General features: G+C 37.5%; 2 protein-coding genes and 1 long non-coding RNA gene across 3 annotated transcripts in view; 2 read left to right on the top strand and 1 right to left on the bottom strand.

Moving 5' to 3' along the window:
* Window positions 1-774: 774 nt before the first annotated feature.
* On the top strand, window positions 775-3,214 carry LOC133524008 (dynactin subunit 5). The gene is made up of 4 exons (XM_061859773.1): window positions 775-922; window positions 999-1,186; window positions 2,140-2,251; window positions 2,922-3,214. Exons 1-4 carry the CDS (start codon window positions 875-877, stop codon window positions 3,120-3,122), a joined length of 549 nt encoding a protein of 182 aa, XP_061715757.1. The 5' UTR covers window positions 775-874; the 3' UTR covers window positions 3,123-3,214.
* A 1,149-nt stretch (window positions 3,215-4,363) lies between these two features.
* LOC133524019 (uncharacterized) lies at window positions 4,364-5,554 on the bottom strand. Its single transcript, XR_009800309.1, has 2 exons — window positions 5,208-5,554; window positions 4,364-4,940 (listed from the first exon to the last, which is right to left on the bottom strand). It is a non-coding gene; the product is annotated as an uncharacterized LOC133524019 (long non-coding RNA).
* The window catches only part of LOC133524018 (PAN2-PAN3 deadenylation complex catalytic subunit PAN2), a 37,009-nt gene continuing 17,877 nt past the window's right edge, over window positions 4,946-24,077 (top strand). Inside the window, exons 1-15 of the mRNA XM_061859787.1 lie at window positions 4,946-5,297; window positions 6,742-6,902; window positions 8,383-8,552; window positions 12,131-12,251; window positions 12,970-13,166; window positions 15,081-15,306; window positions 16,298-16,437; window positions 16,878-17,030; window positions 17,662-17,758; window positions 18,210-18,305; window positions 19,726-19,830; window positions 20,519-20,600; window positions 22,017-22,168; window positions 22,755-22,901; window positions 23,889-24,006. Coding sequence (XP_061715771.1) covers window positions 5,246-5,297; window positions 6,742-6,902; window positions 8,383-8,552; window positions 12,131-12,251; window positions 12,970-13,166; window positions 15,081-15,306; window positions 16,298-16,437; window positions 16,878-17,030; window positions 17,662-17,758; window positions 18,210-18,305; window positions 19,726-19,830; window positions 20,519-20,600; window positions 22,017-22,168; window positions 22,755-22,901; window positions 23,889-24,006 — 2,017 coding nt within the window. The 5' untranslated portion in view covers window positions 4,946-5,245. The remainder of the gene's footprint in view (window positions 5,298-6,741; window positions 6,903-8,382; window positions 8,553-12,130; window positions 12,252-12,969; window positions 13,167-15,080; window positions 15,307-16,297; window positions 16,438-16,877; window positions 17,031-17,661; window positions 17,759-18,209; window positions 18,306-19,725; window positions 19,831-20,518; window positions 20,601-22,016; window positions 22,169-22,754; window positions 22,902-23,888; window positions 24,007-24,077) is intronic.

The following is a 24,077-nucleotide window of genomic DNA, read 5'->3' as shown; positions in this document are numbered from 1 at the left end:
TTTTTAAATTTCATTCAATTTACACAACCGTTACAAAAGTTTTACATTGGCGCCAAGTCATTTTTTTTAATACTTAGATACCAAGTTTTTGAGTTTCGTTGAATATTTTATATTACCTACAGTATAATAAATATTAAATTTTGTAAATGATTCAAAAACAAAATATTTATTTTTAACTTGGAAAGAGACAATGTAATATTTAATAAATAATTGAATCATAATAAAAACAAATATGACTTTAATTTGTATATTGAAATGGCAATCACTGCTCAAAAAATAGTGGATGCCATTAATAAGACAAAAAAAAATAAGTTGTATATTTTTTATAAAGTTAATGGCTTCGACATTTTTTTTGACGAAAGTTGCCTGTAGTGAAACCCAATATTAGAGTATTATATTTTTTATTTATAATACTAGAGTATTATAAATAAAAAATTATAATACTCTCATTAAAACTCAGACACACTCATTTTGTCAGTGGAAAACGTGGCAAATTAAAAAAAGTTTTTTGTGCTAAGAGTTTTTGACTTCTTAATTTTGCACATTTTTCTATTGACAAAGTGGCTGTGCCTGAGTATATTTTAGAATACTTTACGTGGGTTCACCTTGATTTACGACAGTAGGTTACACTTTTGAAATAGAATGAAATATAATATTTAAGACGCTTTGATCAACACCGCCCTCAAGTCCATACATAGAAAAAAAGACGCTTTGACGTGCTAGCAGTTTTAATAGTAGGTCAGATATCGCTAATTGTCATTTTGACAGAATGCCTGACACTGACAGTTGACTGAATCCGTATTTGTTGATGCTGATGAGTAATTCTTCGACAAACTAGGACTTCACTTGATTTATTTAACAGAAACCTTATAAAATGGAGCTTCAAGATATTTATTATAACAAATCTGAATATGTGGAAACAGTAAGCTTGTATAACTCGCATTACTTTTAAATACTTGTTTCATAAAATTCATTTTCAACATTACTATTTTTCGTAGGCTTCTGGTAATAAAGTGAGCAGACAAACAGTACTGTGTGGCTCTCAAAACATAATTCTACATGGCAAAGTTATCGTTCAAAGCGAAGCAATCATAAGAGGCGACCTGGCGAATGTTAAGACAGGACGTTTTTGCATCATCAGCAAAGGATCCGTCATACGACCACCTTTTAAGAAGTTTAGTAAAGGGTGAGTTCAAACTAAGGTGAAATGCTATGTAAGCAGTACAGCACTCCAAAAACTACTATATGGTTGAGAGATGGCTTATTGAGAATGATAGATAACACCTGTTGAAAAAACATAATGTAAGAGACCTTTAGTTTGTCGTAGGTACTGCTGCAGGTGTACTCTTGTTACTTGTTTCTAAACTGAATTTTAATTAACATCTATTTTTAGATTTGGCATGGTTTTTACCAGCTTAGTTGTAAACATAGGTTAGCATTCTGGAAAACCTGGACTAATGGCCTACTAGTCTCATTGGTAGTCCCTGCCTACAAAGCATGAGGGCCCGGCTCAAATCCCGACAAGGTCATATGCCCTTAATTTTTGTGTTTATCACGAATATGTGTTCCTGAGTTATGGATGTTTTCTATGTATTTAAATATATATTAACCCTCATACGGCGAGAAGTAGTTGTTAACTTGAGATATCAAATTGAAGAATTTTGAACCTCATACTCTCATAATTTAAGTTCAAATCTCTTCGATTTTATTTCTTGAGTCATCAACTTCTTCCTGCCATGTACCAATTTATCTCTATTAGTAAAAATTTTGTTGCATAGTGTCCATAGTACAAGCTTTGCTTAGTTTAGGGGTAGGTTGATCTGTGTAAGATTGGGTTTCTAATATTTATTCATTCAACAAGTCCATACAGAATCTAGAGCTTACCAGCCATCTATAGATTGCATAGACAGATAAGGACATAATTATGGCAAACCTCATTGTGCCCAATCTTCTTCTTCTCAGCAGATATGCGTCCACTGCTAAACATATGCCTCTTTCATGGATCTGTTCTATGCTAAGTCGGCCCTGCCGTCTTTCTGATATTGTTTCTGGTATTGTCTTGCGTGGATTTAAACCATATCAATTTCTTTTACTAATTATTGTAGGAGAAAACTAAATAATATTTGTTTTACTTTACAGGGTAGCCTTCTTCCCACTTCAAATGGGTGACCATGTTTATGTTGGGGAAAACACTGTTGTAAATGCTGCAGTGGTTGGTTCTTATGTATACATCGGGAAAAATGTTGTTATAGTAAGTATTCATTGTCCTTTGATACTACTATTGGTTGGGTGTCAAATAATTATAAGTTAATGAATTTTCTCACAATGTCTTCACTATTTGGTACTATTCCTTTGGATTGTATCTGTTGTAACCAGATCATAGAATTGGTCATTTCATGATATGGCAATAATTTCATGATGATGAATTGGTTAGCCACATTATAAATAAGTTAAACCTAAACTATCCATATCATTAAGTGATCAAGTCTAAAATGGTATTTCATGAAATTCGGCCTGGCCAGCTACATTAGGGCTCACACTAGACAACGTCCATAATGTTTATTTAGGGTCGCCATCATATAAAACCATTTCAAATTTAATGCATACAGCAACTTAATATGTAACTTTTTTTTAATTTCTAGCTGCTTCTGACTAGTAGTAGCTCCCATATAAAGGAAAAACTAATGTGGCCATAAATATTGTAGAAATGAGGCATAATTTGTGAAGTGTCAAAATATTGTCTTAAATACCAAAGTTGCTAGTCTTTATATTGATTCCATTTCAATTTAAAATATGTCAATAATTTTGATATTATTATGCACAATTTCAAATAACAAAAGACATACTTTGTCCCTTTACAACTACATAACTAGTCGTATAATTTATAACAATTAATATTTTAAAAACATTACTATTTACAGGGCAGGAGATGTGTCCTAAAAGACTGCTGTATGATTGAAGACAACTCTGTGCTGCCTGCCGAGACAGTAGTACCCTCATTCGCTAGATACTCCGGCAGCCCTGCCCGCTTTGTCACCACTTTACCCGAAGCCATGCCTGACTTGATGACAGAGTTCACCAAAGGCTACTACCAGCATTTTCTACCAACTACTGTAAATTAACATAAGCTGCTAATGTTATTTAATTCCAATACTTTATCGTTTTTTATTGTAACTTATCATCATTAAACATAAATATATTTGCTTTACCAGAATTATAATTTATTCATTTAACAATTACATATTTAGCAAAAATGAAATCCTGCTTAATTTTTCGAGGGTATGTCCCGCCCTATGTGAATAATGAAGCTACTTTGGGAACAGGTTGAGTGGGTCATAGCCCACTGGCCCAATCGGGGATTTCTATGCCACTTGGGGTGAATGACCTCAACCATTATGCTAGTATGGATATGCCGCGGGATTCCGGGATTCGTGTGCGATATAGGAGAGTGTTTTGGCATGTTACTGTTAATCATGCATTGCATATATTATTATTATTAATAATTGAAAATTTGATTACAGATCAATTGAATATATCAATAATACCACTAAGCTCGCGTTACCTTATCAAGTTATCAGGAGGCCTATCGCGAAAATCCAAGTTCGTCAATTGCGGGCATTTTTCTCTGTCACTCTAATTACGTCTTAGTGAGAGTAAAAGAGAAAGATCCCCGCAATTTGCGAATTTCGATTTTCCCGGTAGGCCCCCAGTTTTGCATTGCCTTTCAACGACCGAGTCGAGACCCATGTTGCAGGTAGTAAACGTGTAAAAATAAATGTCAGTAGAACGATACATTGGTTACGCATTGGTCTTCTTTTAATAAAAAACGTGAATACGATACGATCATTTATTGATAAAATATATTTTACGTGTCATGTCTTAATACTAGGTCCTTAATTTATTATTACATCATTCGTTATGTGGCTAACTAACCAGTTACTATTTATTCTAAGCTGCTTAGTTTGGCACTCGAAAATAGGCATCGAACGAGTAGTAGGCCTCAGCTACTAGTTTATTTTTAAACGAGCAGTAGCTAGTGGCATATCTTATTTCGTGTGGCAATGCATTGTATATCTTGGGTCCCATCGTGTGTAGACACTTTTTCGATTTGGCAAGCCGTGTTCGAGGAGGTCGCAGCTCGTCGCACCTCCTGCTATTCGCCCCTCGTGCGTCACCCCTAGTAGGAAAGTGCAATAGATTACGTCGCACGTACTTTGCCACTTCGAGAATGTATACAGACGGTAAGGTGAGTATTTTAGCGGTTTTAAATAGCTCTTGAGCTGGATGGTCCCATGGGACCCCTGATATGCAACGGATCGCGCGTTTTTGCATAAGGAATGGTCTCATTCGGTCAGCGGCATAATAACATAAACAATATTCTTTATTATCTTCCAAAAATCAACAATTTGATACCGGGAATGTTGCATAAAATCAGAAACTGGATCAGGTCATAATCAAGTCATAATCTTCTTTTTTTTCGAGTTTATCCTGTATGTCTATTTCCTTCGACGTGGTTCTTCACCGTACATTGACTCGTAGCCATAATTTTATTATAAAGAAAAGAGTTGTTGTATATATCTCATATCCTGATCTAGGTTTTTTTTTTATTTTAACAATTATGGCCTGGATGTGCTGATCTAGGATAAGAACTTAATAAAGTTGAAATAAATAATAAAAACGCTGGAATAGTATATATTAAATCCAAACACATGGGCGTTTAAAATTTAGAAAGATGCCTCATGCAATATGACAGAAGACAAAATCGCTTGCGTTGCGACTGACACTTGTTTTAATATCCATATGACCCAATATCACTATGGTAATTTAAGAACTATTTCGAACGTTAGAAGTTTCATTGTCGTTTAGCAACATCTTTTGTATACCGTGTACAATGGCGTAAAGAATCCGTTATCCATTCGCTGCGCCATGTCACTAAAGTACTGTAAGAGACATAAATCGTGAGATTCTGATACGTAAATAAAGATTTTAGACCTTAATAATGTAGTGTTACGGACGTAAATGTTCGTAAGATTTTGACAACGGTAGTGCATTGTTGTCGACTGTACTATTATAAGTGGTTTGCGTTGGTTTGTGATGCGATTTTGCTTGCGTATTTTGCACCAAGGAATAAAATTAGTATATTATAATAAAAGCCGGCAGCTTCCTTAAATTATGTGTTAAAAACATAATGTATTGATTTTACTTACCTCCTTGTTCAAATAAAAATCGCATTTACGTTCTGAAAATGGAGTACCATTTTAACGATTTGTGTATGCCAGCCGATCATCTTTTAACGGGTAATTTAAATTATTTAATACCAGCTGTTAAATTGGATGTTTATATGAATAATTAGGTATTAGAACCCCAGGTTAAATATAGTAATACTTAAGTTGTCAGAAGGTTTGTTATAAGAATCCGTTTAGACTATTTACCCTCATTAGAAATTAGTAAATTCTGAAACTACCCATTACTGAATCTTTATATTGCATAAAATTCGCGTCTTTGGTGACACAGATTCGAAAGTAACTTGTAAGATTATTCTACTTTAAATACAGGTCAGTAAGTAAAATCTTTGTTTTTAGATTTTGTATAAACATGCAGATTGAAGCTATATTATAGAAATACAATTCTTCTCTGGACTTTTAATGGTCTTGCACCAACCTTTTAATGATATTAACATTTATTCTCAAAATTATACTTTTACTCTTTTGTAAGTCTAAGCAGTGATCAGTGTGCATGAATTTATATCCATTGTTTAATACATACGGTAAATTCATTTACACTGATCAGTGCTTTGAAATAGGAAGGGTTAATATACTCAGTAATCACTATTATAAATTCAGAGCCATAGTTTCTGATTATTGTTTAATTATTTTTATGTACCTGATATAATCATCCATTGATTTAAAGCTCAGTAAATGGGGTTTATCATACAAACCACTGCATCCAGTTAATATTTCTTTTATTACATCGATACACCATATTAACTAAGATCTAATCGTACATAACATCGGTCAACGGCATTCCACCAAAATCTGACAGTTCTCTATAAAACTAAAATGACCTAAACACAACAACCAAAAAGTATAAAGCCCGGTGCATACTACACGTTATTATCAGTATAAGGCCACATACAGGATATTAACTATTGTGATGCTTACACTAATTAGTGAGATTTGGCACTCACCTGACAATATAAGGCGTGTTAAGTGCACATTTTTTCAGGCACACTAAATAATATCTCACATTTAAAAAAATACCTCACACTGTACTACTCTGTACTTTGGCATTTAAATAAAAGAAAACATAATCTAAAATCAAATGGCTCCTTAAGCCAGTTGAGGGTAGATGAAAACATTACATGATGTATAATGTAGGTTAAAGTCAAGTCATTCCGTCCCAGATCCAGGCTGTTTTGTATTTGGTTGGTTAACCAATAAATGGAAGAACCTATAATGGAAGAATTGTTATCACCCCATTACCTTTGTTTTAAGAACTAGCTTTAAGAATATACTTGCTATTACCTGTCCGGGTCCATGTGATACTTTAATCTTTTGTAACAACATATGTACCATGGTTTGCAATAAAGGAATAAAGGAAAGGAATAAATGTTATAACTACCTGAAAATGTACAAATTGTTTACTTTTATTTAAATACCTAAAGATACAAAGTATATAAACCAACAAAGAAAACTAAACCCCAAATAAATTTGAGTTTCTCAAGATTCTTTTTCATTCCAGATCCATACGCAGCAGAATACACTCCGCAGTACATCATGCCTTCACAGGAAGGGGAATATGAAGTGCGGAGCTCTATACTGGTGGATGGTGGAGACAGGTTTGGTGTCTCCGCTGTGCAGTTCGACAAGTTTGAGGAGCTAATCTGGATGGGTAATCAGGGGGTTAGTGTTTTTTTTTTTGGAAAATTTGTACATTTAATTGATGTCATAAGATATTCTTACCAATATTTTCCTTTTGCTATGTTTTCAGTTGACTAGTTTAAAGCTTAATATTCCTCTTATACTTTTTTAGCATTAGAAAGAAATCCACAGAAGTAAGCATGAGTTTTTTTTTCAGACACCTTATTTACTATATTTTTTAGAAAAATTAAGACTTAACTTCTGTAATGTGTTATCGTGGGATTAATAGTCCAATAATATACTTAGCAATGTTTTTTTTTTAAATTAAAAAAAAAATATTAATTGTCCTAATCTCTTAAATTTGATTACTTTCAGTTGTCCGCATCTCCCCTTACGCCCTCGATCGCTGTTTCATGTCAGTTTTTCTGTTAAGAACTATTCCAGACATACTTTTTTCAGACGAGTTCAGAGTTACTATAATAAACATTTATACTATGTAGATTGCTTTCAAAGTTCATCGGCTAGTCTAAAAAATATAGTTAGACCTAAGTTGTTTTAGTACCCAGGTACTTATAAATTTATGTTGCAAGCAGTTCATTTTCTATCTGATCTGACATCTAATGATCTATACATTAGATATACTTGTATCTACCTATAAGTACTTATTTCAGTTTACATAATTTATAAGTATGAACCTCCAGATCTTTTTGTTGCCTTGTTCTTTTGTTGCAGTACATCTTTTGTATTGCCTTTTAATGTGTTTATACGACTGTTTGGTTTCTGAATAAGCTAAAAAAAAGTAAACTGTTATCTAAAATCAATACTAGTACCTGGGCGACCGAGCTTTGCTCGGTTATAACTATTTATTGTAATATGGTGGTGTATAGGTGATCTACATAAACTTGAACATAAAAAAACAAACAAAAGTTAGTCACCGGGCGAGATTCGAACCCGTAACATTCGTTTAGCAGTCCGCGTCTTAACCCGCTGGACCAGACGGACAGTGGCCGACGACACGAAATTAGCGACCATATTCTGCGTCGAAAGAAAAACGCATGAAAACTCGAAAACACGCGTTTTCCCAAACATAAGACTAATCTAGATAGATTATACCCCCAAAAACCCCCATATACTAAATTTCAGCGAAATCGTTAGAGCCGTTTCCGAGATCACAGAAATATATATATACATACAAGAATTGCTCGTTTAAAGGTATAAGATTTTTACCTGAAAACCTTATTGGATTGAATTTGGGTTTGTACCAAGTCTCCTGGTCCAAGCTCCAAATATTGTCCCATCAGTATTTAGACTATTTCATTGTAGAAAATATATTCAATATCATTACTAATTGCTATATTTTAGGGCAAGGGACACCAAATGGCTGACCACAGTTTGGATCCAGACCACCAACCCATATTATTTTTTTACTTACTTATTTAATAAACTTGAGTAGAAACGGATCGCAACGTCATATATTATTTTAAGTACTGGACCCCTGACTAATTGGTAACCCATATTATAGGGCCATGTGACATCATACTACGGTCCAGCAATGCAGAAGTACACGTCCTTCCAAGTCCACGAGTCTGAAGAAGTGCGGGATATACTCACCATGGAGAATGGTATTTATGCACTGACAAAAACGTCGCTACGCCATCAAATACGAAGAGGAATACCTAAACATACTCACAGGTCAGTAATATTTAGTAACATATATTTATATACTTTTATCTACTCCAGCGGCTGTATCACGGTCGCATTTTTATCACTTGTCACTATGCCTGTCACTTTCGCACTTTCATACTTGTTAGAAAGTGACAGGCATTGTGACAAATGATAAAAAGCCGACCATATTAGCCCTACAGTAGGGCTAAGATGGTCGGTTTTTTGTCACCTGTCTCCATGCCTGTTACGTTCTAACAAGTAGGTAAGTGCGAAGGTGACGCACAACATCACAAATGATGTGTAACAATTTCACAGTAAGATTATAAAATAAGAGATGACATTGTGATCCTTTGTGAGAGACTGGAGTCTGAAGTATGTCTTCTCTTTCTTCTTCTTTAGCCCTTCTCTACCCTTTGGGTGTAGGCCTCCTTCATTTTATGAAGTATGTATATACCTGTATTACAGATAACCAGACTCTCACCCCAGAGAGAAGTGATAAAAATGCGACCATGATACCGCCGCAGTGGTACCAGCATGGTTCAATTTTTATCACCTGCCACTATGCTTGTCACTTTCGCACTTACATACTTGTTAGAATGTGACAGTCATGGTGACAAATGATAAAGAACCGACCATCTTAGCCCTACAGCACTTTCAGCACCACACAGCAGCAGAGCGCCCCGGCCCGGGCCACTTCTATAGGATCAGTGAAGTAAAAGCACTGTTCCTAGGAATATTCACACAAAATTATGCTACCCTTTTTTAGGGTTCCGTAGCCAAATGGCAAAAAACGGAACCCTTATAGATTCGTCATGTCCGTCTGTCTGTCCGATTGTGTCACCGCCACTTTTTTTTAATTATAACTTCTAGGCAAAGATCTACAAACCAATATATAATTTGATTTTGTTTGGATTTTTGCAGTCATAGAAAAAATACTGTGTGCAACGGTATTAATAAGGGTTCTTAAAATTCAAAGGCTGAAATTACAAGACGAAACGAAGTTGAGTTTTGTAAAAACAGGCTCGAGAAATCCTTTTTTATTACCTCTTGTACAAAATACTATTAAGAGCCCGAGCTCTTAATAAGAATAAATGGTATAACTACCCGAAAATGTACAATCATCATCATTTATTATCCGAATAAGATTTCTTTGTGTGCGAGACAATATCCTACCCATGTCTCCACATCAGTGATCGGAACTATGGGAGTAAAACTTTAACAAGACTTGTTAAGCGGACATAAAATAGTGCATACAGCCCTAAAAATATTCATGTCCATAGGGATAGGAATAGTATAGTACTTACAGCCATAAAAATATTTACATTCATAGATATTCGAATATGTTTAAGGCTATAAGCACTCTTTTTACGTCCGCTTGATAAGTTTTGTTAAAGCTTTACTCCCATAGTTCCGATCACTGCTCCACATTAAAACAACCATATAGGGAACTAAATAAATTGATTATACTCCATCACATAAGCCTTGAAAAATCTTTCTTTTCCCTTAAATATCAAATATCTTTATTTTGCATAAAATATGGTATACAATACAAGATGGACTTAGTAACTAAGAAGCACATGCATATTTTACCAGCAACTGGCATGCAAAAACACAAACACGCATACATCTATTAACTATGCTAATAAATCTAATATTATACATGTCACTCCTTATAATTACAACAAAAAGAAAGTTAGGTATGTAATATATTGTTTGCGTCTTCATTTTGTTGAATTATGTGTATATCGGCACTACCCGTTCAATGTTGTAAGTTCATAGTTTCCTGCTACCCAAAGGTTGTCTGGCAGAGATCGCTTCTTAGCGATAAGACCGCCTGTTGTTACCTAACTTTTACGTGTTTTTTCATTTGCTGTCTATTTTTAACTGTAAGGTGCACAATAAAGAATATTTACTTACTAATTCCAAGTGTCAGTGACATATCTGAAATAGTCAAAACACCTACATCCTCCCACAAGTTCAAATATCATACCGAACATTTTCCTCACGTGTGAAAGCCAACACTGATATTGGCGAATTCACCCTGTGCAAATTGGCAGGGAGTAAAAGCCAGTAAAAAAAGCAGCCAAGTGCGAGTCGGACTCGCCCATGAAGGGTTCCGTACTATTTATGACGTATTAAAAAAAAACTACTTACTAGATCTCGTTCAAACCAATTTTCGGTGGAAGTTTGCATGGTAATGTACATCATATATTTTTTTTTTTAGGTTTATCATTCTCTTATTTTAGAAGTTACAGGGGTGGGGACACACACACACACACACATTTTACCACTTTGGAAATGTCTCTCGCGCAAACTATTTAGTTTAGAAAAACATGATATTAGAAACCTCAATATCATTTTTGAAGACCTATCCATAGATACCCCACACGTATGGGTTTGATGAAAAAATTTTTTTGTGTTTCAGTTCTAATTATGGGGAACCCCCAAAATTTATTGTTATTTTTCGAATACATTTTTATTGTTAGAATACATCTACTTACCAAGTTTGAACAGTATACTTCTTATAGTTTCGGATAAAAGTGGCTGTGACATAAACGGACAGACCTTCGGACATGACGAATCTATAAGGGTTCCGTTTTTTGCCATTTGGCTACGACAAAAAAACCAAACCAAAATATACAAAAAAACATCAATTGAATAAAAACACTTGTACCAACCAACTTTTAAGTTTACGCTAAAAAAAAATGGTAATGATTTCAGTTCGTCTTGGAGACAGTTATACATTTTCACCAGCCACCAGGGATGCCAGGGATGTCCATGCGGGCTTCTGCCAACATCCCTGTACGCTTTAAAGAGAAGACCATGACAGATTGCAAAACACATTTTTTATTATGATGCATTTTGCCAATGTATTGACTATTCTAGACTATTTTGAAAGACATCAAAGCCATACAATACAAAATACACTTTATTGCACACCTCAATACAGAAACAGTACAAATAATACAACACATAAAGAAGAGGTAAACAACAGGCGGTCTTATCGCTAAAAAGCGATCTCTTCCAGACAACCTTTGGGTAGCGGAATAAAAAAAAAAAGGAATAATACTTCTCAAAATTTATCACAAGAGAATGTTTTCTCTATTTAATTTTTGTGTTGTTTTTACAAAAAATTAAAAACAGATATATAAGTTTATGCTAATATTTCAATTTTTAGAAACACAATTATTGCCGACTGTACTTGGACTTGGCACTAGATTATTGTTTGTGATCTGTACTGGCAAGTTTCAAAACGATATGGTTATTAGAAGTAGGTTAGAATCGTGTTTTTTTTAAATACTACGTCGGTGGAAAACAAGCATAAGGCCCGCCTGATGGTGAGCAGTCTCCGTAGCCTAGGTAGGCCTGTAACTCCAGAGGAGTTATATGCGCGTTGCCGACCCTAACCGGCCCACCCCCCGTTGAGCTCTTAGACCTTACTCACCGGCAGGAACACAACACTATGAGTAGGGTCTAGTATTATTTGGCTGTGGTTTTGTGTAACTTTCGATTTGCAATATTTTATTACATTGTTACAAGTGATATATATGATATATATATATTGTAAGCATAGACATTATAAAAGTTCACCAGTTGCCCAACAGATCGCGCAACATGACAGACATGCAGTGCCTGTACCAAGTGAATTCTACCAAGCTAATGATGGGTGGGCATCAGGCCAAGTTGATTGATCTGGACCTTACCAAGCTGGTGGAAACTGTTATTGTGAGTATTTTTTACAATACAAATTCCTCTCATTTTATATTCTAATAATTTTATGTATTTATTGAAACTTTATTGCACGATATATAATTGTGCAAATGGCGGATTTAATGCCTTAAGGCATTCTCTACTTGTCGCCAATTTATAGCTATATATCATCCACATGTCTTATTAAAAAGATAAATTATATTTTACGTGTTTGTATAAAAACTGCTTCTCAATCCACCAACGCAGCGGCATCTGACGTTCACGATGCTGTAACACACATTTCCCTTGTCCTCTTTACGTGGTATCACTCAAGAAAAACGGTCCCGTGTACAGTTGGATAATGGCATTGCCTATACAATTAAAATTTAAATCTACTTCATCTTGACTATTTAATTAGGTCTTGAAAAGACTCTAGATTTGTGAAATGTTGCTATTTTTTTCTATTATAAATATTTTTATTGCTGTAATATTACTGATAATCCTAATTTAGGTAATTGATTTGTAATAATTTTATTATTAACATATGTATGTGACTTTTTTAAATATTTGTATGCCAATAGGCAAAACACAGAGTTCTATTTACCTATTACTTTATATATAAGACCTTAAATGTAACACCTGTGTTCCACAAATAAAATTTACTTTACTTTACTTTACTTAAAAAAAAAAAATTGTATCCACAACAGTCAGAACGTACGTCCTCGCTTTTAGCTGTTTTTGTCCATATCTACAGCCGATACAAGAAGAAGGCTGCGCCGTGCTCCGTGGCGGAGGGAGCTCCTTAGTCGCTTGCGGCAGCGCCAGCGGCTCCGTGAGCCTCCGCGACCTGCGGAGCCCTACAACAGCGCAGCACACGTTCCGGGCGCACTCCGCCTGCCTCTCCGACTTGGACATGCAGGGCGATCTGCTCATCACGTGCGGGTTCCAGTCGTGAGTGTGCTTAGCAGTTCGTTAGTGGTGAGGCAGCGTTAGCGGCTCAGTCTCTCCGCGACCTGCAGAGCTCTACAACAGCGCAGCACACGTTCCGGGCGCACTCCGCCTGCCTCTCCGACTTGGACATGCAGGGCGATCTGCTCATCACGTGCGGGTTCCAGTCGTGAGTGTGCTTAGCAGTTCGTTAGTGGTGAGGCAGCGTTAGCGGCTCAGTCTCCGCGACCTGCGGAGCTCTACAACAGCGCAGCACACGTTCCGGGCGCACTCCGCCTGCCTCTCCGACTTGGACATGCAGGGCGATCTGCTCATCACGTGCGGGTTCCAGTCGTGAGTGTGCTTAGCAGTTCGTTAGTGGTGAGGCAGCGTTAGCGGCTCAGTCTCTCCGCGACCTGCGGAGCTCTACAACAGCGCAGCACACGTTCCGGGCGCACTCCGCCTGCCTCTCCGACTTGGACATGCAGGGCGATCTGCTCATCACGTGCGGGTTCCAGTCGTGAGTGTGCTTAGCAGTTCGTTAGTGGTGAGGCAGCGTTAGCGGCTCAGTCTCTCCGCGACCTGCGGAGCTCTACAACAGCGCAGCACACGTTCCGGGCGCACTCCGCCTGCCTCTCCGACTTGGACATGCAGGGCGATCTGCTCATCACGTGCGGGTTCCAGTCGTGAGTGTGCTTAGCAGTTCGTTAGTGGTGAGGCAGCGTTAGCGGCTCAGTCTCTCCGCGACCTGCGGAGCTTTACAACAGCGCAGCACACGTTCCGGGCGCACTCCGCCTGCCTCTCCGACTTGGACATGCAGGGCGATCTGCTCATCACGTGCGGGTTCCAGTCGTGAGTGTGCTTAGCAGTTCGTTAGTGGTGAGGCAGCGTTAGCGGCTCAGTCTCTCCGCGACCTGCGGAGCTCTACAACAGCGCAGCACACGTTCCGGGCGCACTCCGCCTGCCTCTCCGACTTGGACATGCAGGGCGACCTGCTCACCACGTGCGGGTTCCAGTCGTGAGTGTGCTTAGCAGTTCGTTAGTCGGTTGAGGCAGCGCTAGCGACTCAGTCTCTCCGTGACCTGCGGAGCCCTATAACAGCGCAGCACACGTTCCGGGCGCACTCCGCCTGCCTCTCTGACCTGGAGCAGAGCAGAGCTGGATGCAGGGCGACCTGCTCATCACGTGCGGGTTCCAGTCGTGAGTGTCCATAGTAGTTCATTTTAAGTCGCTTGCGGCAGCGCTAGTTGCTGTGTCTCTCGAATTTGAACCCCTCATTGCCTAATTCCAAGCCCATTCTAAAGGATAACATGTACAACATTGCAATGCGGTATGTCTTGTTCTTCGCGATGCAAAACGCGATTAAAAAATGGAAAAAGTTAAGTCACACATACAACATGTCTTGTAATAACAGTGGGATTTTTAAAGCTGCTTTTTTTCGTACCAAGAGTTGAGTTAGTTCAACACTCAACTGCTATTTTTTTTTAAATTGAATAAATAAATTATTCATTTAGCTAAAGTACTCAGTATGGTATTGGAAGTACTTAAAACTTATTTTCATAAATAGTTTTCAGGAACACCCAAATGTTATGTCGTAAATGATTTGGGTTATTATTCAATTTCTTTTAACAAATGTCACCATTCATCGATATAATATTTTTTTTCCATATGCAACCTTCCTTCTTTTCAAAAAAAGTTTCTATTTTTACACATTTTATGAGACATTTACAAACTAATCATTTGACATTGTCAATTCACTAATATTTTGATAAAAAAACATATTACCATATGTATGCTCGCAAGATAATTTATAGGAATTATTATGCAAAATTAATCATTTAATCGTTATTCGTTTAAACATAAAAATACTTAGGTGACTCCATTACCTTCTGGATGAAATTTGCCACCGCTATTCCGGACACTAATTATAATTGACAGGGTAAACGGCGTAGCAGTGGCGGAGCCCTACGTGGTTGTCTGGGACGTGCGCCGCCTGCGCGCCGGCGCGGCCAGCGAGGCGGCCTGGTCGTGCGCCCCGGCCGCGCCGCCGCTGCTGCTGCACTACCTGCCCGCCTTCTCCGGCCGCGCCGTGGCTCTGTCCGGCGACGGACACGTCACGCTCCTGCACGTCAACTCTAGTGATGATAACCACTCCGTTTTCCAAGTAAGTTAGTCTTTATTCAAGCCTTGGCGACCCTCTACATCTCTAAGTATAATTTAATATCTTTTTTTATATTTTATCTCTGACACTTAGAGACTTATACATCTCTAAAGAATTTTAGTATTTTATGGTTTTATTTTTTTTATCATAGTTTTTTTGTGTAATTTGACATTTAGAGACAGTATACATCTTTAATAATTCCATATTTGTAATTGTTTTTTTTTTAATTTTTATTGTTTGTAAAAATGGACATGTAAAAGTGCCCCTGTGGCCTATTTGCTGAATAAATAGGTGAATCAACTTTTTTGTTTTGTTATCCTGTCCCGTTGTCCAAGGGACAACAGTGGCACAGTTTGTTTGAAGAGACGGTGTATGCTGTTCTATTAACATGCTTTGTAAGGGGCCCATTATGGACATTGGTTATAACGACCACAAAAACGCAAGTTTGATACATTTAAGTACCATAAAATCAGTATTTCAATGAACTTTTGTCCCCTGGACAACTAATCGTAACCATGGCAACGAGTGACGCTAAAAAGTTGATTCACCCAAATGTTTGATATTTGATATTTACACTTCTAATAATAGCTTTATTAATGTTTATTGAGACTCCGGGATCATCTCATACCTAACAAATTAAACCTTTTCCAGGCATAGTACGATTTATCGACCACATACGCGCCATTAGAATTTCAACTTTAGCATTCCGATTTAAGGTTCAAATTAGATTACACTTTCAGGAAATGTTACTTGTCTTCAAATGAATCATCAAAGCTGGATTAATTGGAATATATTTGGATTTTTTGGGAAAGCCTTGTAGATTGATGCGGCCTGGAAAAGGGTTAAAGCGCAAGCGCAAATGCTAGATCGGTCAATCTTAACTATATGTGTGAATCTTATCTATGAAAAAATTGCCAAATGACAAGCTCTGACGCGCCCCTACTCCAGTCGTCTGATGAAAACATACCTACATTACGCGGTTCTTTATTCACAGGTGGACACCCAATCCTCCCCCTGCAGTGTGATGGACGTGTCGGCCACAAGCCAAGCTCTCGTCTTTGGTGACCAAGCAGGACATTTGCATCTGTTCTCACCTCAGCATAATCATGAGCCTGTATTCAATAATTTCTCTAGGTAAGCTCTCTTTCTTCTGTTTGATCAGACACTACTCAAAACATCCAGTAGCTTTTTGTAGCCATCTGCACCTTCCCTCCCCTTGGCATATCCATGATATCTTCAAAATATCTTCATGTCAGTTCACTGTTCAGATTAATCCCTGCCGCTTCTGTCCATCATAGCTGTACGCGACAACATTTCCATCTTCACCACTTAGATTGATAGTCCTCAACCGTGAGTTTCTCCAGAAACTTCTTGACTCACACAGCTCAACTGTTTATGATCTGCCTTCCGCGGGATTATACGCATAAATCCAGAAAGAAATCTGGGCATCATTCGGACTCGTCCAATTACCTCACTATTTCTATTACCGACGAGCAACTCGGGGCATGAACCCGCGATCCCCGGCTTCCAGCTGCACGCCGTGCTTCTCAGTGAGAGTTATGATTGGATTGCAGAGCCACAGAGTTTGCCGACGCCCCTCCAAGCCTTCCCTTCGCGGGCCCGACCGATACAACGTTCCAGTTCTCGTCCGTGCCCCTCCCCCCGCTGGGCGCCGGCCCGAGGTGGTTCAATGAACTGCCCCCTGCCTTCTTCAGGAAGGGATACAGGTATGTACCAACTCATCACCTCGACCACAAGATTGACAAGATGCATACAAAGACAATTAGTCAATAGATAAGTATATGATAGACGCCTAGTGGGTAGTGACCCTGACTGACTGATAAATAATAAATAAATATTACAGGACATTCTTAAACAGATTGACTAAGTCCCACGGTAAGCTCAAGAAGGCTTGTGTTATATGTAATATTCAAATACTCACATACATAGAAAACATCCATGACTCAGGAAGAAATATCTGTGTGCATCACACAAATAAATGCCTTCACCGGGATTCGAACCCAGGACCATTGGCTTCATAGGCAGGGTCGCTACCCACTAGACCAGACCGGATATAATTCGTTTCGTTTCGTGAATCGAACTGTACATGTAACTGCAACTACCCCTAAACCTGCTTTAATGATTAAATTCTCTATTTCCACTACCCAAAGGTTGTCTGAAAGAGAGCGCTCTTTAGCGATAAGACCGCCTGTTATTTACCTCTATCTTGAATCATCTGTTCTTCCTTCAATTGTAACTTATATTGAGGTATGCATATAAAGAGTATTCTATCTATGTAACTGCATTGATTACACATAAACGTCACAAAAAAGTTTTAACAGTTTTACTGTCCTACAGGAAACCAAAACCGATAGACCCAGAGGTTCTCAACACCATGAAAATGCAGGGTCCGATCGGCTACGCTCCAAACCCTAGAACTTTCAAAAGAAACCAGGTAACTATAATTTATTTACAATTTTTTTTTTAGCATTATTAGATCTCTAAGGGTTTTAAGAAGTTATATTTGTATTGTATTGTATTGTATTTATTTATTTGCAAAGAATAAATAGGTACAAAAGTGTCTTAGGTGGTAAGTGACAATTGGTTGCTTATTCTGCTATTTGTACTAAACAGGTTGTACTAGCATGCAAAAATCTTAAAACTACTACAACTCTGGCTGTATATCTTCAGAGAGGAAATCATTTACACTATAATAGCTTTTATCAGATAATAGCTTCATTAATTTGTTTCTAAATCTATGTACAGGCAGTTCTCTTATAGATTTTGGTAACTTGTTAAAAAGTTTCATGCACATAACGAAACAATGATTCGAATATAATGCTGTCCTGGGAACACAATTATTGGCGAATTCGTAAAATAACTATAGCAACGTGATTCCATTTCAGATGCCCTACATAGAAGACACTCTTGAAGACCTGTTCACTGCCAAAGTGACAGAAAACAAACTTACAAACCAACCCGTGCCCAAGCACTATCAAAAGGTACGTTATTGAAATTCAAGATACGGGCGTGTTAACAGAAACATAAAAATGTAAGTTATTTATACATATTAAATTATTAAACAGACATAGTACTTAAAGGCGTATAAGAACATTTTACTTGGCATTAAAATATAGCGTGGGTCGGACTCTAGTTTGGGATAAATAAAATAAAATAAATAAATAAATATATATTATGGGACATTATTACACAAATTGACTAAGTCCCACAGTAAGCTCAATAAGGCTTGTGTTGTAGGTACCTAGACAACTATATATGTAATATATATACATACTTAAATACATAGAAGACACCCATGACTCAGAAACAAATATCCGTGTTCATCACACAAATATATGCTCTTACCAGAATTTGAACCCGGGACCATCAGCTTCATAGGCAGGGTCACTACCCACTAGGCCAACCCGGTTGTCAATAAAAAAAATATTAAAAAAAAAAAAAATTCGAGATAATCTTATACAGATCGACCTAGTAAAGTTTGTACTATGGGTACTAGGCGACGATATGAATACGTATATGGATAAATACATACATATATACCTAAAAACACATGACTCATGAACAAATATCTATGTTCTTCACCAACAACCGGTCTGGCCTAATGGGTAGCGACCCTGTCTATGAAGCCGATGGTCCTGGCTTCCAATCCCGGTAAGGGCATTTATTTGTGTGATGAGCACAGATATTTTTTCCTGAGTCATGGATGTTTTCTATGTATTTAGGTATTTATTAATATTTATATATTATATTTATCGTTGTTTAAGTGCCCAAAACACGAGCCTTATTGAGCTTACTGTGGGACTTAGTCAATTTGTGTAATAATGTCCTATAATTATGTATTTATTTATGACACAAATAAATGATCTTACCGGGATTCGAACCGATCGGCTTCATTGGCAGGTTCACTACCCGCTAGGCCAGCTGGGTCGTCTACAGTCAGAATGCACTGTTTCTCTACTTGCAGAAACAAAATGGGAAATTATTTTTAGAGTACATAGATGCCAACTAAAAACATTTTTTTATTCCTATAATTTACACAAACTGAATTAGGTAAATGTCTTATGAGAAATAAAAAGTAACCAAGTACCCACTTCCCAGCGCTCGGATCAAACCAGCGTCTTCTGGATTCACGGACGCCATAACTTCTGGCGGTATAGGGAGCGTGCATGAACTGTAGGAGGCAGCACAGGAGCCGTCAGATTTTTGGCGCGAGGCGTAAATGTGATGTTTTTGTTCCGATGTAGCCCACAAGATGGCAGAACCTACTATGCACAAGAAAACACGTGACGTGTACATGTGCATGTTTATGATTCCGATTCAGATCACAAGATGGCAGACCCTCCAACGCGCACGGTCCCTATAGGTCGTAATGTTTTAAGTATACCATCGATTTTTTTTCAGACCGATGGTCGTTACACCAAGCAAGAAAGTGAATCGAGCAACAAGCCCGGCCTCCCAGGATTGGAGGCTATTTTACCCAATTCATACTGCAACTCTATGCTTCAGGTAATAAGAATCATTTTTAACTGGCGAACCATTTTCGCGCTGCCTTAAATTTGCGATTGTAACCTCTATTAGAATGTTTTAGGATCCTTTAGAAATAATTTTTATCCTTGTCTGTCAATAGCCTCTAAGTAAGAATTTCATGGCGTTATGGTACGAATTTCGGGATAATAACCAAAGAGAGTTTGAAATACAGGTGTATTGTCAAAGAAAACTTTGTAGCGGCGTAAATTTACTGCCATCTTTCGACACATAATTAAAACTTTTAGAACGCCATTTCACTTTGATCCTTAATCTTTCAGTGATATGTGTTCAATCTATTCCATGAGAAGAAGCAGATTCCCCATAATATTTTTTTAAACAATTTTCAGTCTCTTTAATAGTTTTTCCACAAAAAGTAATATTTAATTAACACAAGAAATTCGCTTTTCTCCATTTTCCACACAATTTTCCGATCGTATTTGACATATGCCTCAACAACTAAAAAAAAAAACTTTTATTGCCTCGCCTTTAAAAAATAAAAAACTGCCAGCTACCAAGGAGTTCAGAATCGTAATTAAAAAGTTTATATGTTAAAATGGTTATTGTTTTACATAAAGTCCGCCCTCGTAGTAGTAGGTTCTGTATATGTATATTTTTTGTATCAAGTATAAACTTTCAGTTTTCAGATTAATTTTCATTTTTGTTTCAGGTTCTGTACTATACTCCTGCTGTGAAGGCAACGTTGCTGGCCCACACTTGCGCAAAGGAGTTTTGTCTCAGCTGTGAATTAGGTACCTATTTCCGTTGACATTTAAAGTAATTTAAAACAAAATATTTTTGTAGATTTCATTATGAAATTGAAATTCCCTACACATAACTTCGTTTTAAAGTTGGATTGCGAGATATTTCCGAAACTACATAGGTCACTAGATAAGTTTTGCTTTAAACAAATATGAAACAAAGAGGTATACTAATACTATCACATATATTTTTTTAACTATATTTCTACAGATAATGTTTAGCCGGAAAACATTTACTTACTTTTTAATATTTTTTTTTTAATAAATACTATACGACATTATTACACAAATTGACTAAGTCCCACAGTAAGCTCAATAAGGCTTGTGTTGAGGGTACTTAGACAACGATATATATAATATATAAATATTTATAAATACTTAAATACATAGAAAACACCCATGACTCAGGAACAAATATCCATGCTCATCACACGAATAAATGCCCTTACCAGGATTTGAACCCGGGACCATCAGCTTCGTAGGCAGGTTTATAAAAAAATAGATTAATACTTTGAAAACATTGGCGTGGGCTGTGCTATTTTGATCCTGATATATTGCGTTTATGTATATAGTTGTCATACAATTTATTTTTCAATAACGTGTAAGGAATCGAATGATACCATTTTCTTCTTTATGAAACTAACAAAAAAAATTTTTTTTTGAGACTTTGGAACCTTGTATTTTTTTATATTTTCTATATGTCTTTGTATCCGTTTACTATCAATTTAGTTAAATTTTGTTATAATATTCAACATGTGTGTTAAGACCTATCTTAACAAGTTTAGGTATTAGCATACCTAAATACCTACTTACCTAATCTAGATAGATTAAATCTCTCTATCGTCGGTAGGTGGCACCACCTATGAAATGTACCTAATTAACCTCTTTAAGGTGACATCTACCGAAAACTTGTGTACTTGCTCTCTAAGCTTAGCCATATCAATGTATGCAATAGTTCATAAACAATCCATAGTGTGGCGCTGTACGCGACTATATTAGCTTCTACATGTGTATAGATTAGGGTGAATCAACTTTTATTGTTTTGTTATCCTGTCCCGTTGTCCAAGGGACAACAGTGGCACAGTTTGTTTGAAGAGACGTTGTATGCCGTTCTATTAACATGCTTAGTAGGGAGCCCATTATGGACATTGATTATAACGACCACAAAAACGCAAGTTTGATACATTTAAGTACCATAAAATCAGTATTTCAATGAACTTTTGTCCCCTGGACAACTAATCGTAACCATGGCAACGAGTGACGCTAAAAAGTTGATTCTCCCATTAAATCACTTTTCTCAACTAGCCTTCTGTTAACATTAAATATAACTATTGTAATTCTCTGCTTTGATTCGGTCTCCATCACCTCCAACGCTGAACAATGTGTCAAGTACCCAATTGTATCCAGGCTTCCTGTTCCGAATGCTCGACTCATCCGGCGGCGCGGCCTGTCAGGCAGCTAATTTCCTTCGAGCCTTCCGCACAGTTCCCGAGGCCGCCGCTCTAGGCCTCATCCTGCCTGACAGGCAGGACTCACAGGACCTGCAGGCATTGATACAGGTACAGAGGATACGTCGGTAAATAATCTGACACATCGATATGTTCAACCTGCCTTAAAGGAAAAATAAAATTCCCGTGCAATGCAAGCATATGGAAGGTACAAGATTCTCGTATAAATAAATGGGTTTGGTAATTGATAGGAAGTAATAATGCTTACATTAACAGTTAATGTAGATAACTGTACGGTTCCGTATATTAAGGGGATGTCCATTAATCACGTCATACGTTTTTACAATCAATGTATCTTTGTCATTAATTAGTGGTTATTAGTTAACAGTATGTACTAATATTATGCATCAAACTTTATTATGACGACCGGTTTGGCCTAGTGGGTAGTGACCCTGCCTACGAAGCTGATGGTCCCGGGTTCAAATCCTGGTAAGGGCATTTATTCGTGTGATGAGCATGGATATTTGTTCCTGAGTTGTAGTTGTTTTCTATGTATTTAAGTATTTAGAAATATTTATATATTATATATATCGTTGTCTAAGTACCCTCAATACATGCCTTATTGGGCTTACTGTGGGACTTAGTCAATTTGTGTAATAATGTCCTATAATATTTATTTATTTATTTATTGTTTCAGAGCTGGAACCGCTTCATACTTCACCAGATGCACTACGAAATCCTGGAAACACGAAAGAAGGAGAAGGAGATGGCCCTCCTCGCCAGCAGCTCTCCTCCCGCGACCAGGGGCGGCGCGCCCGCGCCCGTCGCGCCGCCCGCCGCGCAGGTGAGCGCTACCGACTTGTTACATGTACATACAATACAATACAATACAATACAATAGTACATTACGATACAAGTGCGAAAAATAGGAAATTCGAAACCAGTATGGCTAATATGGTCGGTATTTTATCATCTATCATCATGTCTGTCACGTTCTAACAAGTATGTTAGTGCGAAAGTGACACGAGACATAACAAGTGATAAAAATGCGACCATGATACCGCCGCAGTGGCGATATATTAAAACACGACCGAAGGGAGTGTTTTAAATAGACACAAGTTGCGAATTACCTATTCGCACATGTATCGTACAACGTTTTACAGTACATATGGCCCTTTAAATGTTCGACAGAGTAACGTAATATGCTAATTTTCACTAACTGGACCCTTTTCCAGGCAAAGTACGATTTATCGACCACATACGCGGCAACAGAATTTCAACTTTATCATACCGATTAAAGGTTCAAATTAGGTTGCACTTTCGTGAAATGTGACTTTTACTTCAAATGAATCATCAAACCTGGATTAATTGGAATATATTTGGATTTTTTGGGAAAACCTTTCTGCTTGTTAAAAATTAATTTAGTATGGGTAGCACATCTTACTGGTGAATTTCCAATATGACTTGGAACTCCGGTAGCCGTTTAAGAAGTGTAACGCTCTTACGGTAGACGTCGCTAGGGTCCCCTAGACCAATATGGTGGAAAAATTCCCTGGCTATGGATGAGGTCTCGATGGCTCAGTTGGCAGAGCGCTGGAGTATCGATCCAGAGGCCGTGAGTTCAAGTCTCATACGAGGCAGTAATTTTTCCACTTTTAAATTTATCAAATGACATTTCGTACATAAGTTCGGAAAAACTCATCGGTACGAGGCGGGGTTTGAACCTGTGACCTCCGGATTGCAAGTCGCACGCTCTTACCGCTAGGCCAGCGCTTCTATCGTATTAACTTACGTATGTTATTTCTGCTATAATTATTAAAACCTCAAACAGGTGAACGGCTATCCGGAAGAATATCAATACGCAGAGCTGGAGTTCCTTGGTCCCAGCACGGAATTCGAAGATGGCGAACCGAGAGAAGACGGCTGGCATAACTTGAGTCAGGAGGAAGGTAATACTTTATTACATTAAAGAAACGGGACTTAATCGCGTATTTCCCCCTCCCTCCTCTCCCCTCCTCCT

Source organism: Cydia pomonella, chromosome 13 (assembly GCF_033807575.1).
Source record: "Cydia pomonella isolate Wapato2018A chromosome 13, ilCydPomo1, whole genome shotgun sequence".
Taxonomy (NCBI): Eukaryota; Metazoa; Arthropoda; class Insecta; order Lepidoptera; family Tortricidae; genus Cydia; species Cydia pomonella.
This window is presented reverse-complemented; position numbering and strand designations above follow the sequence as displayed.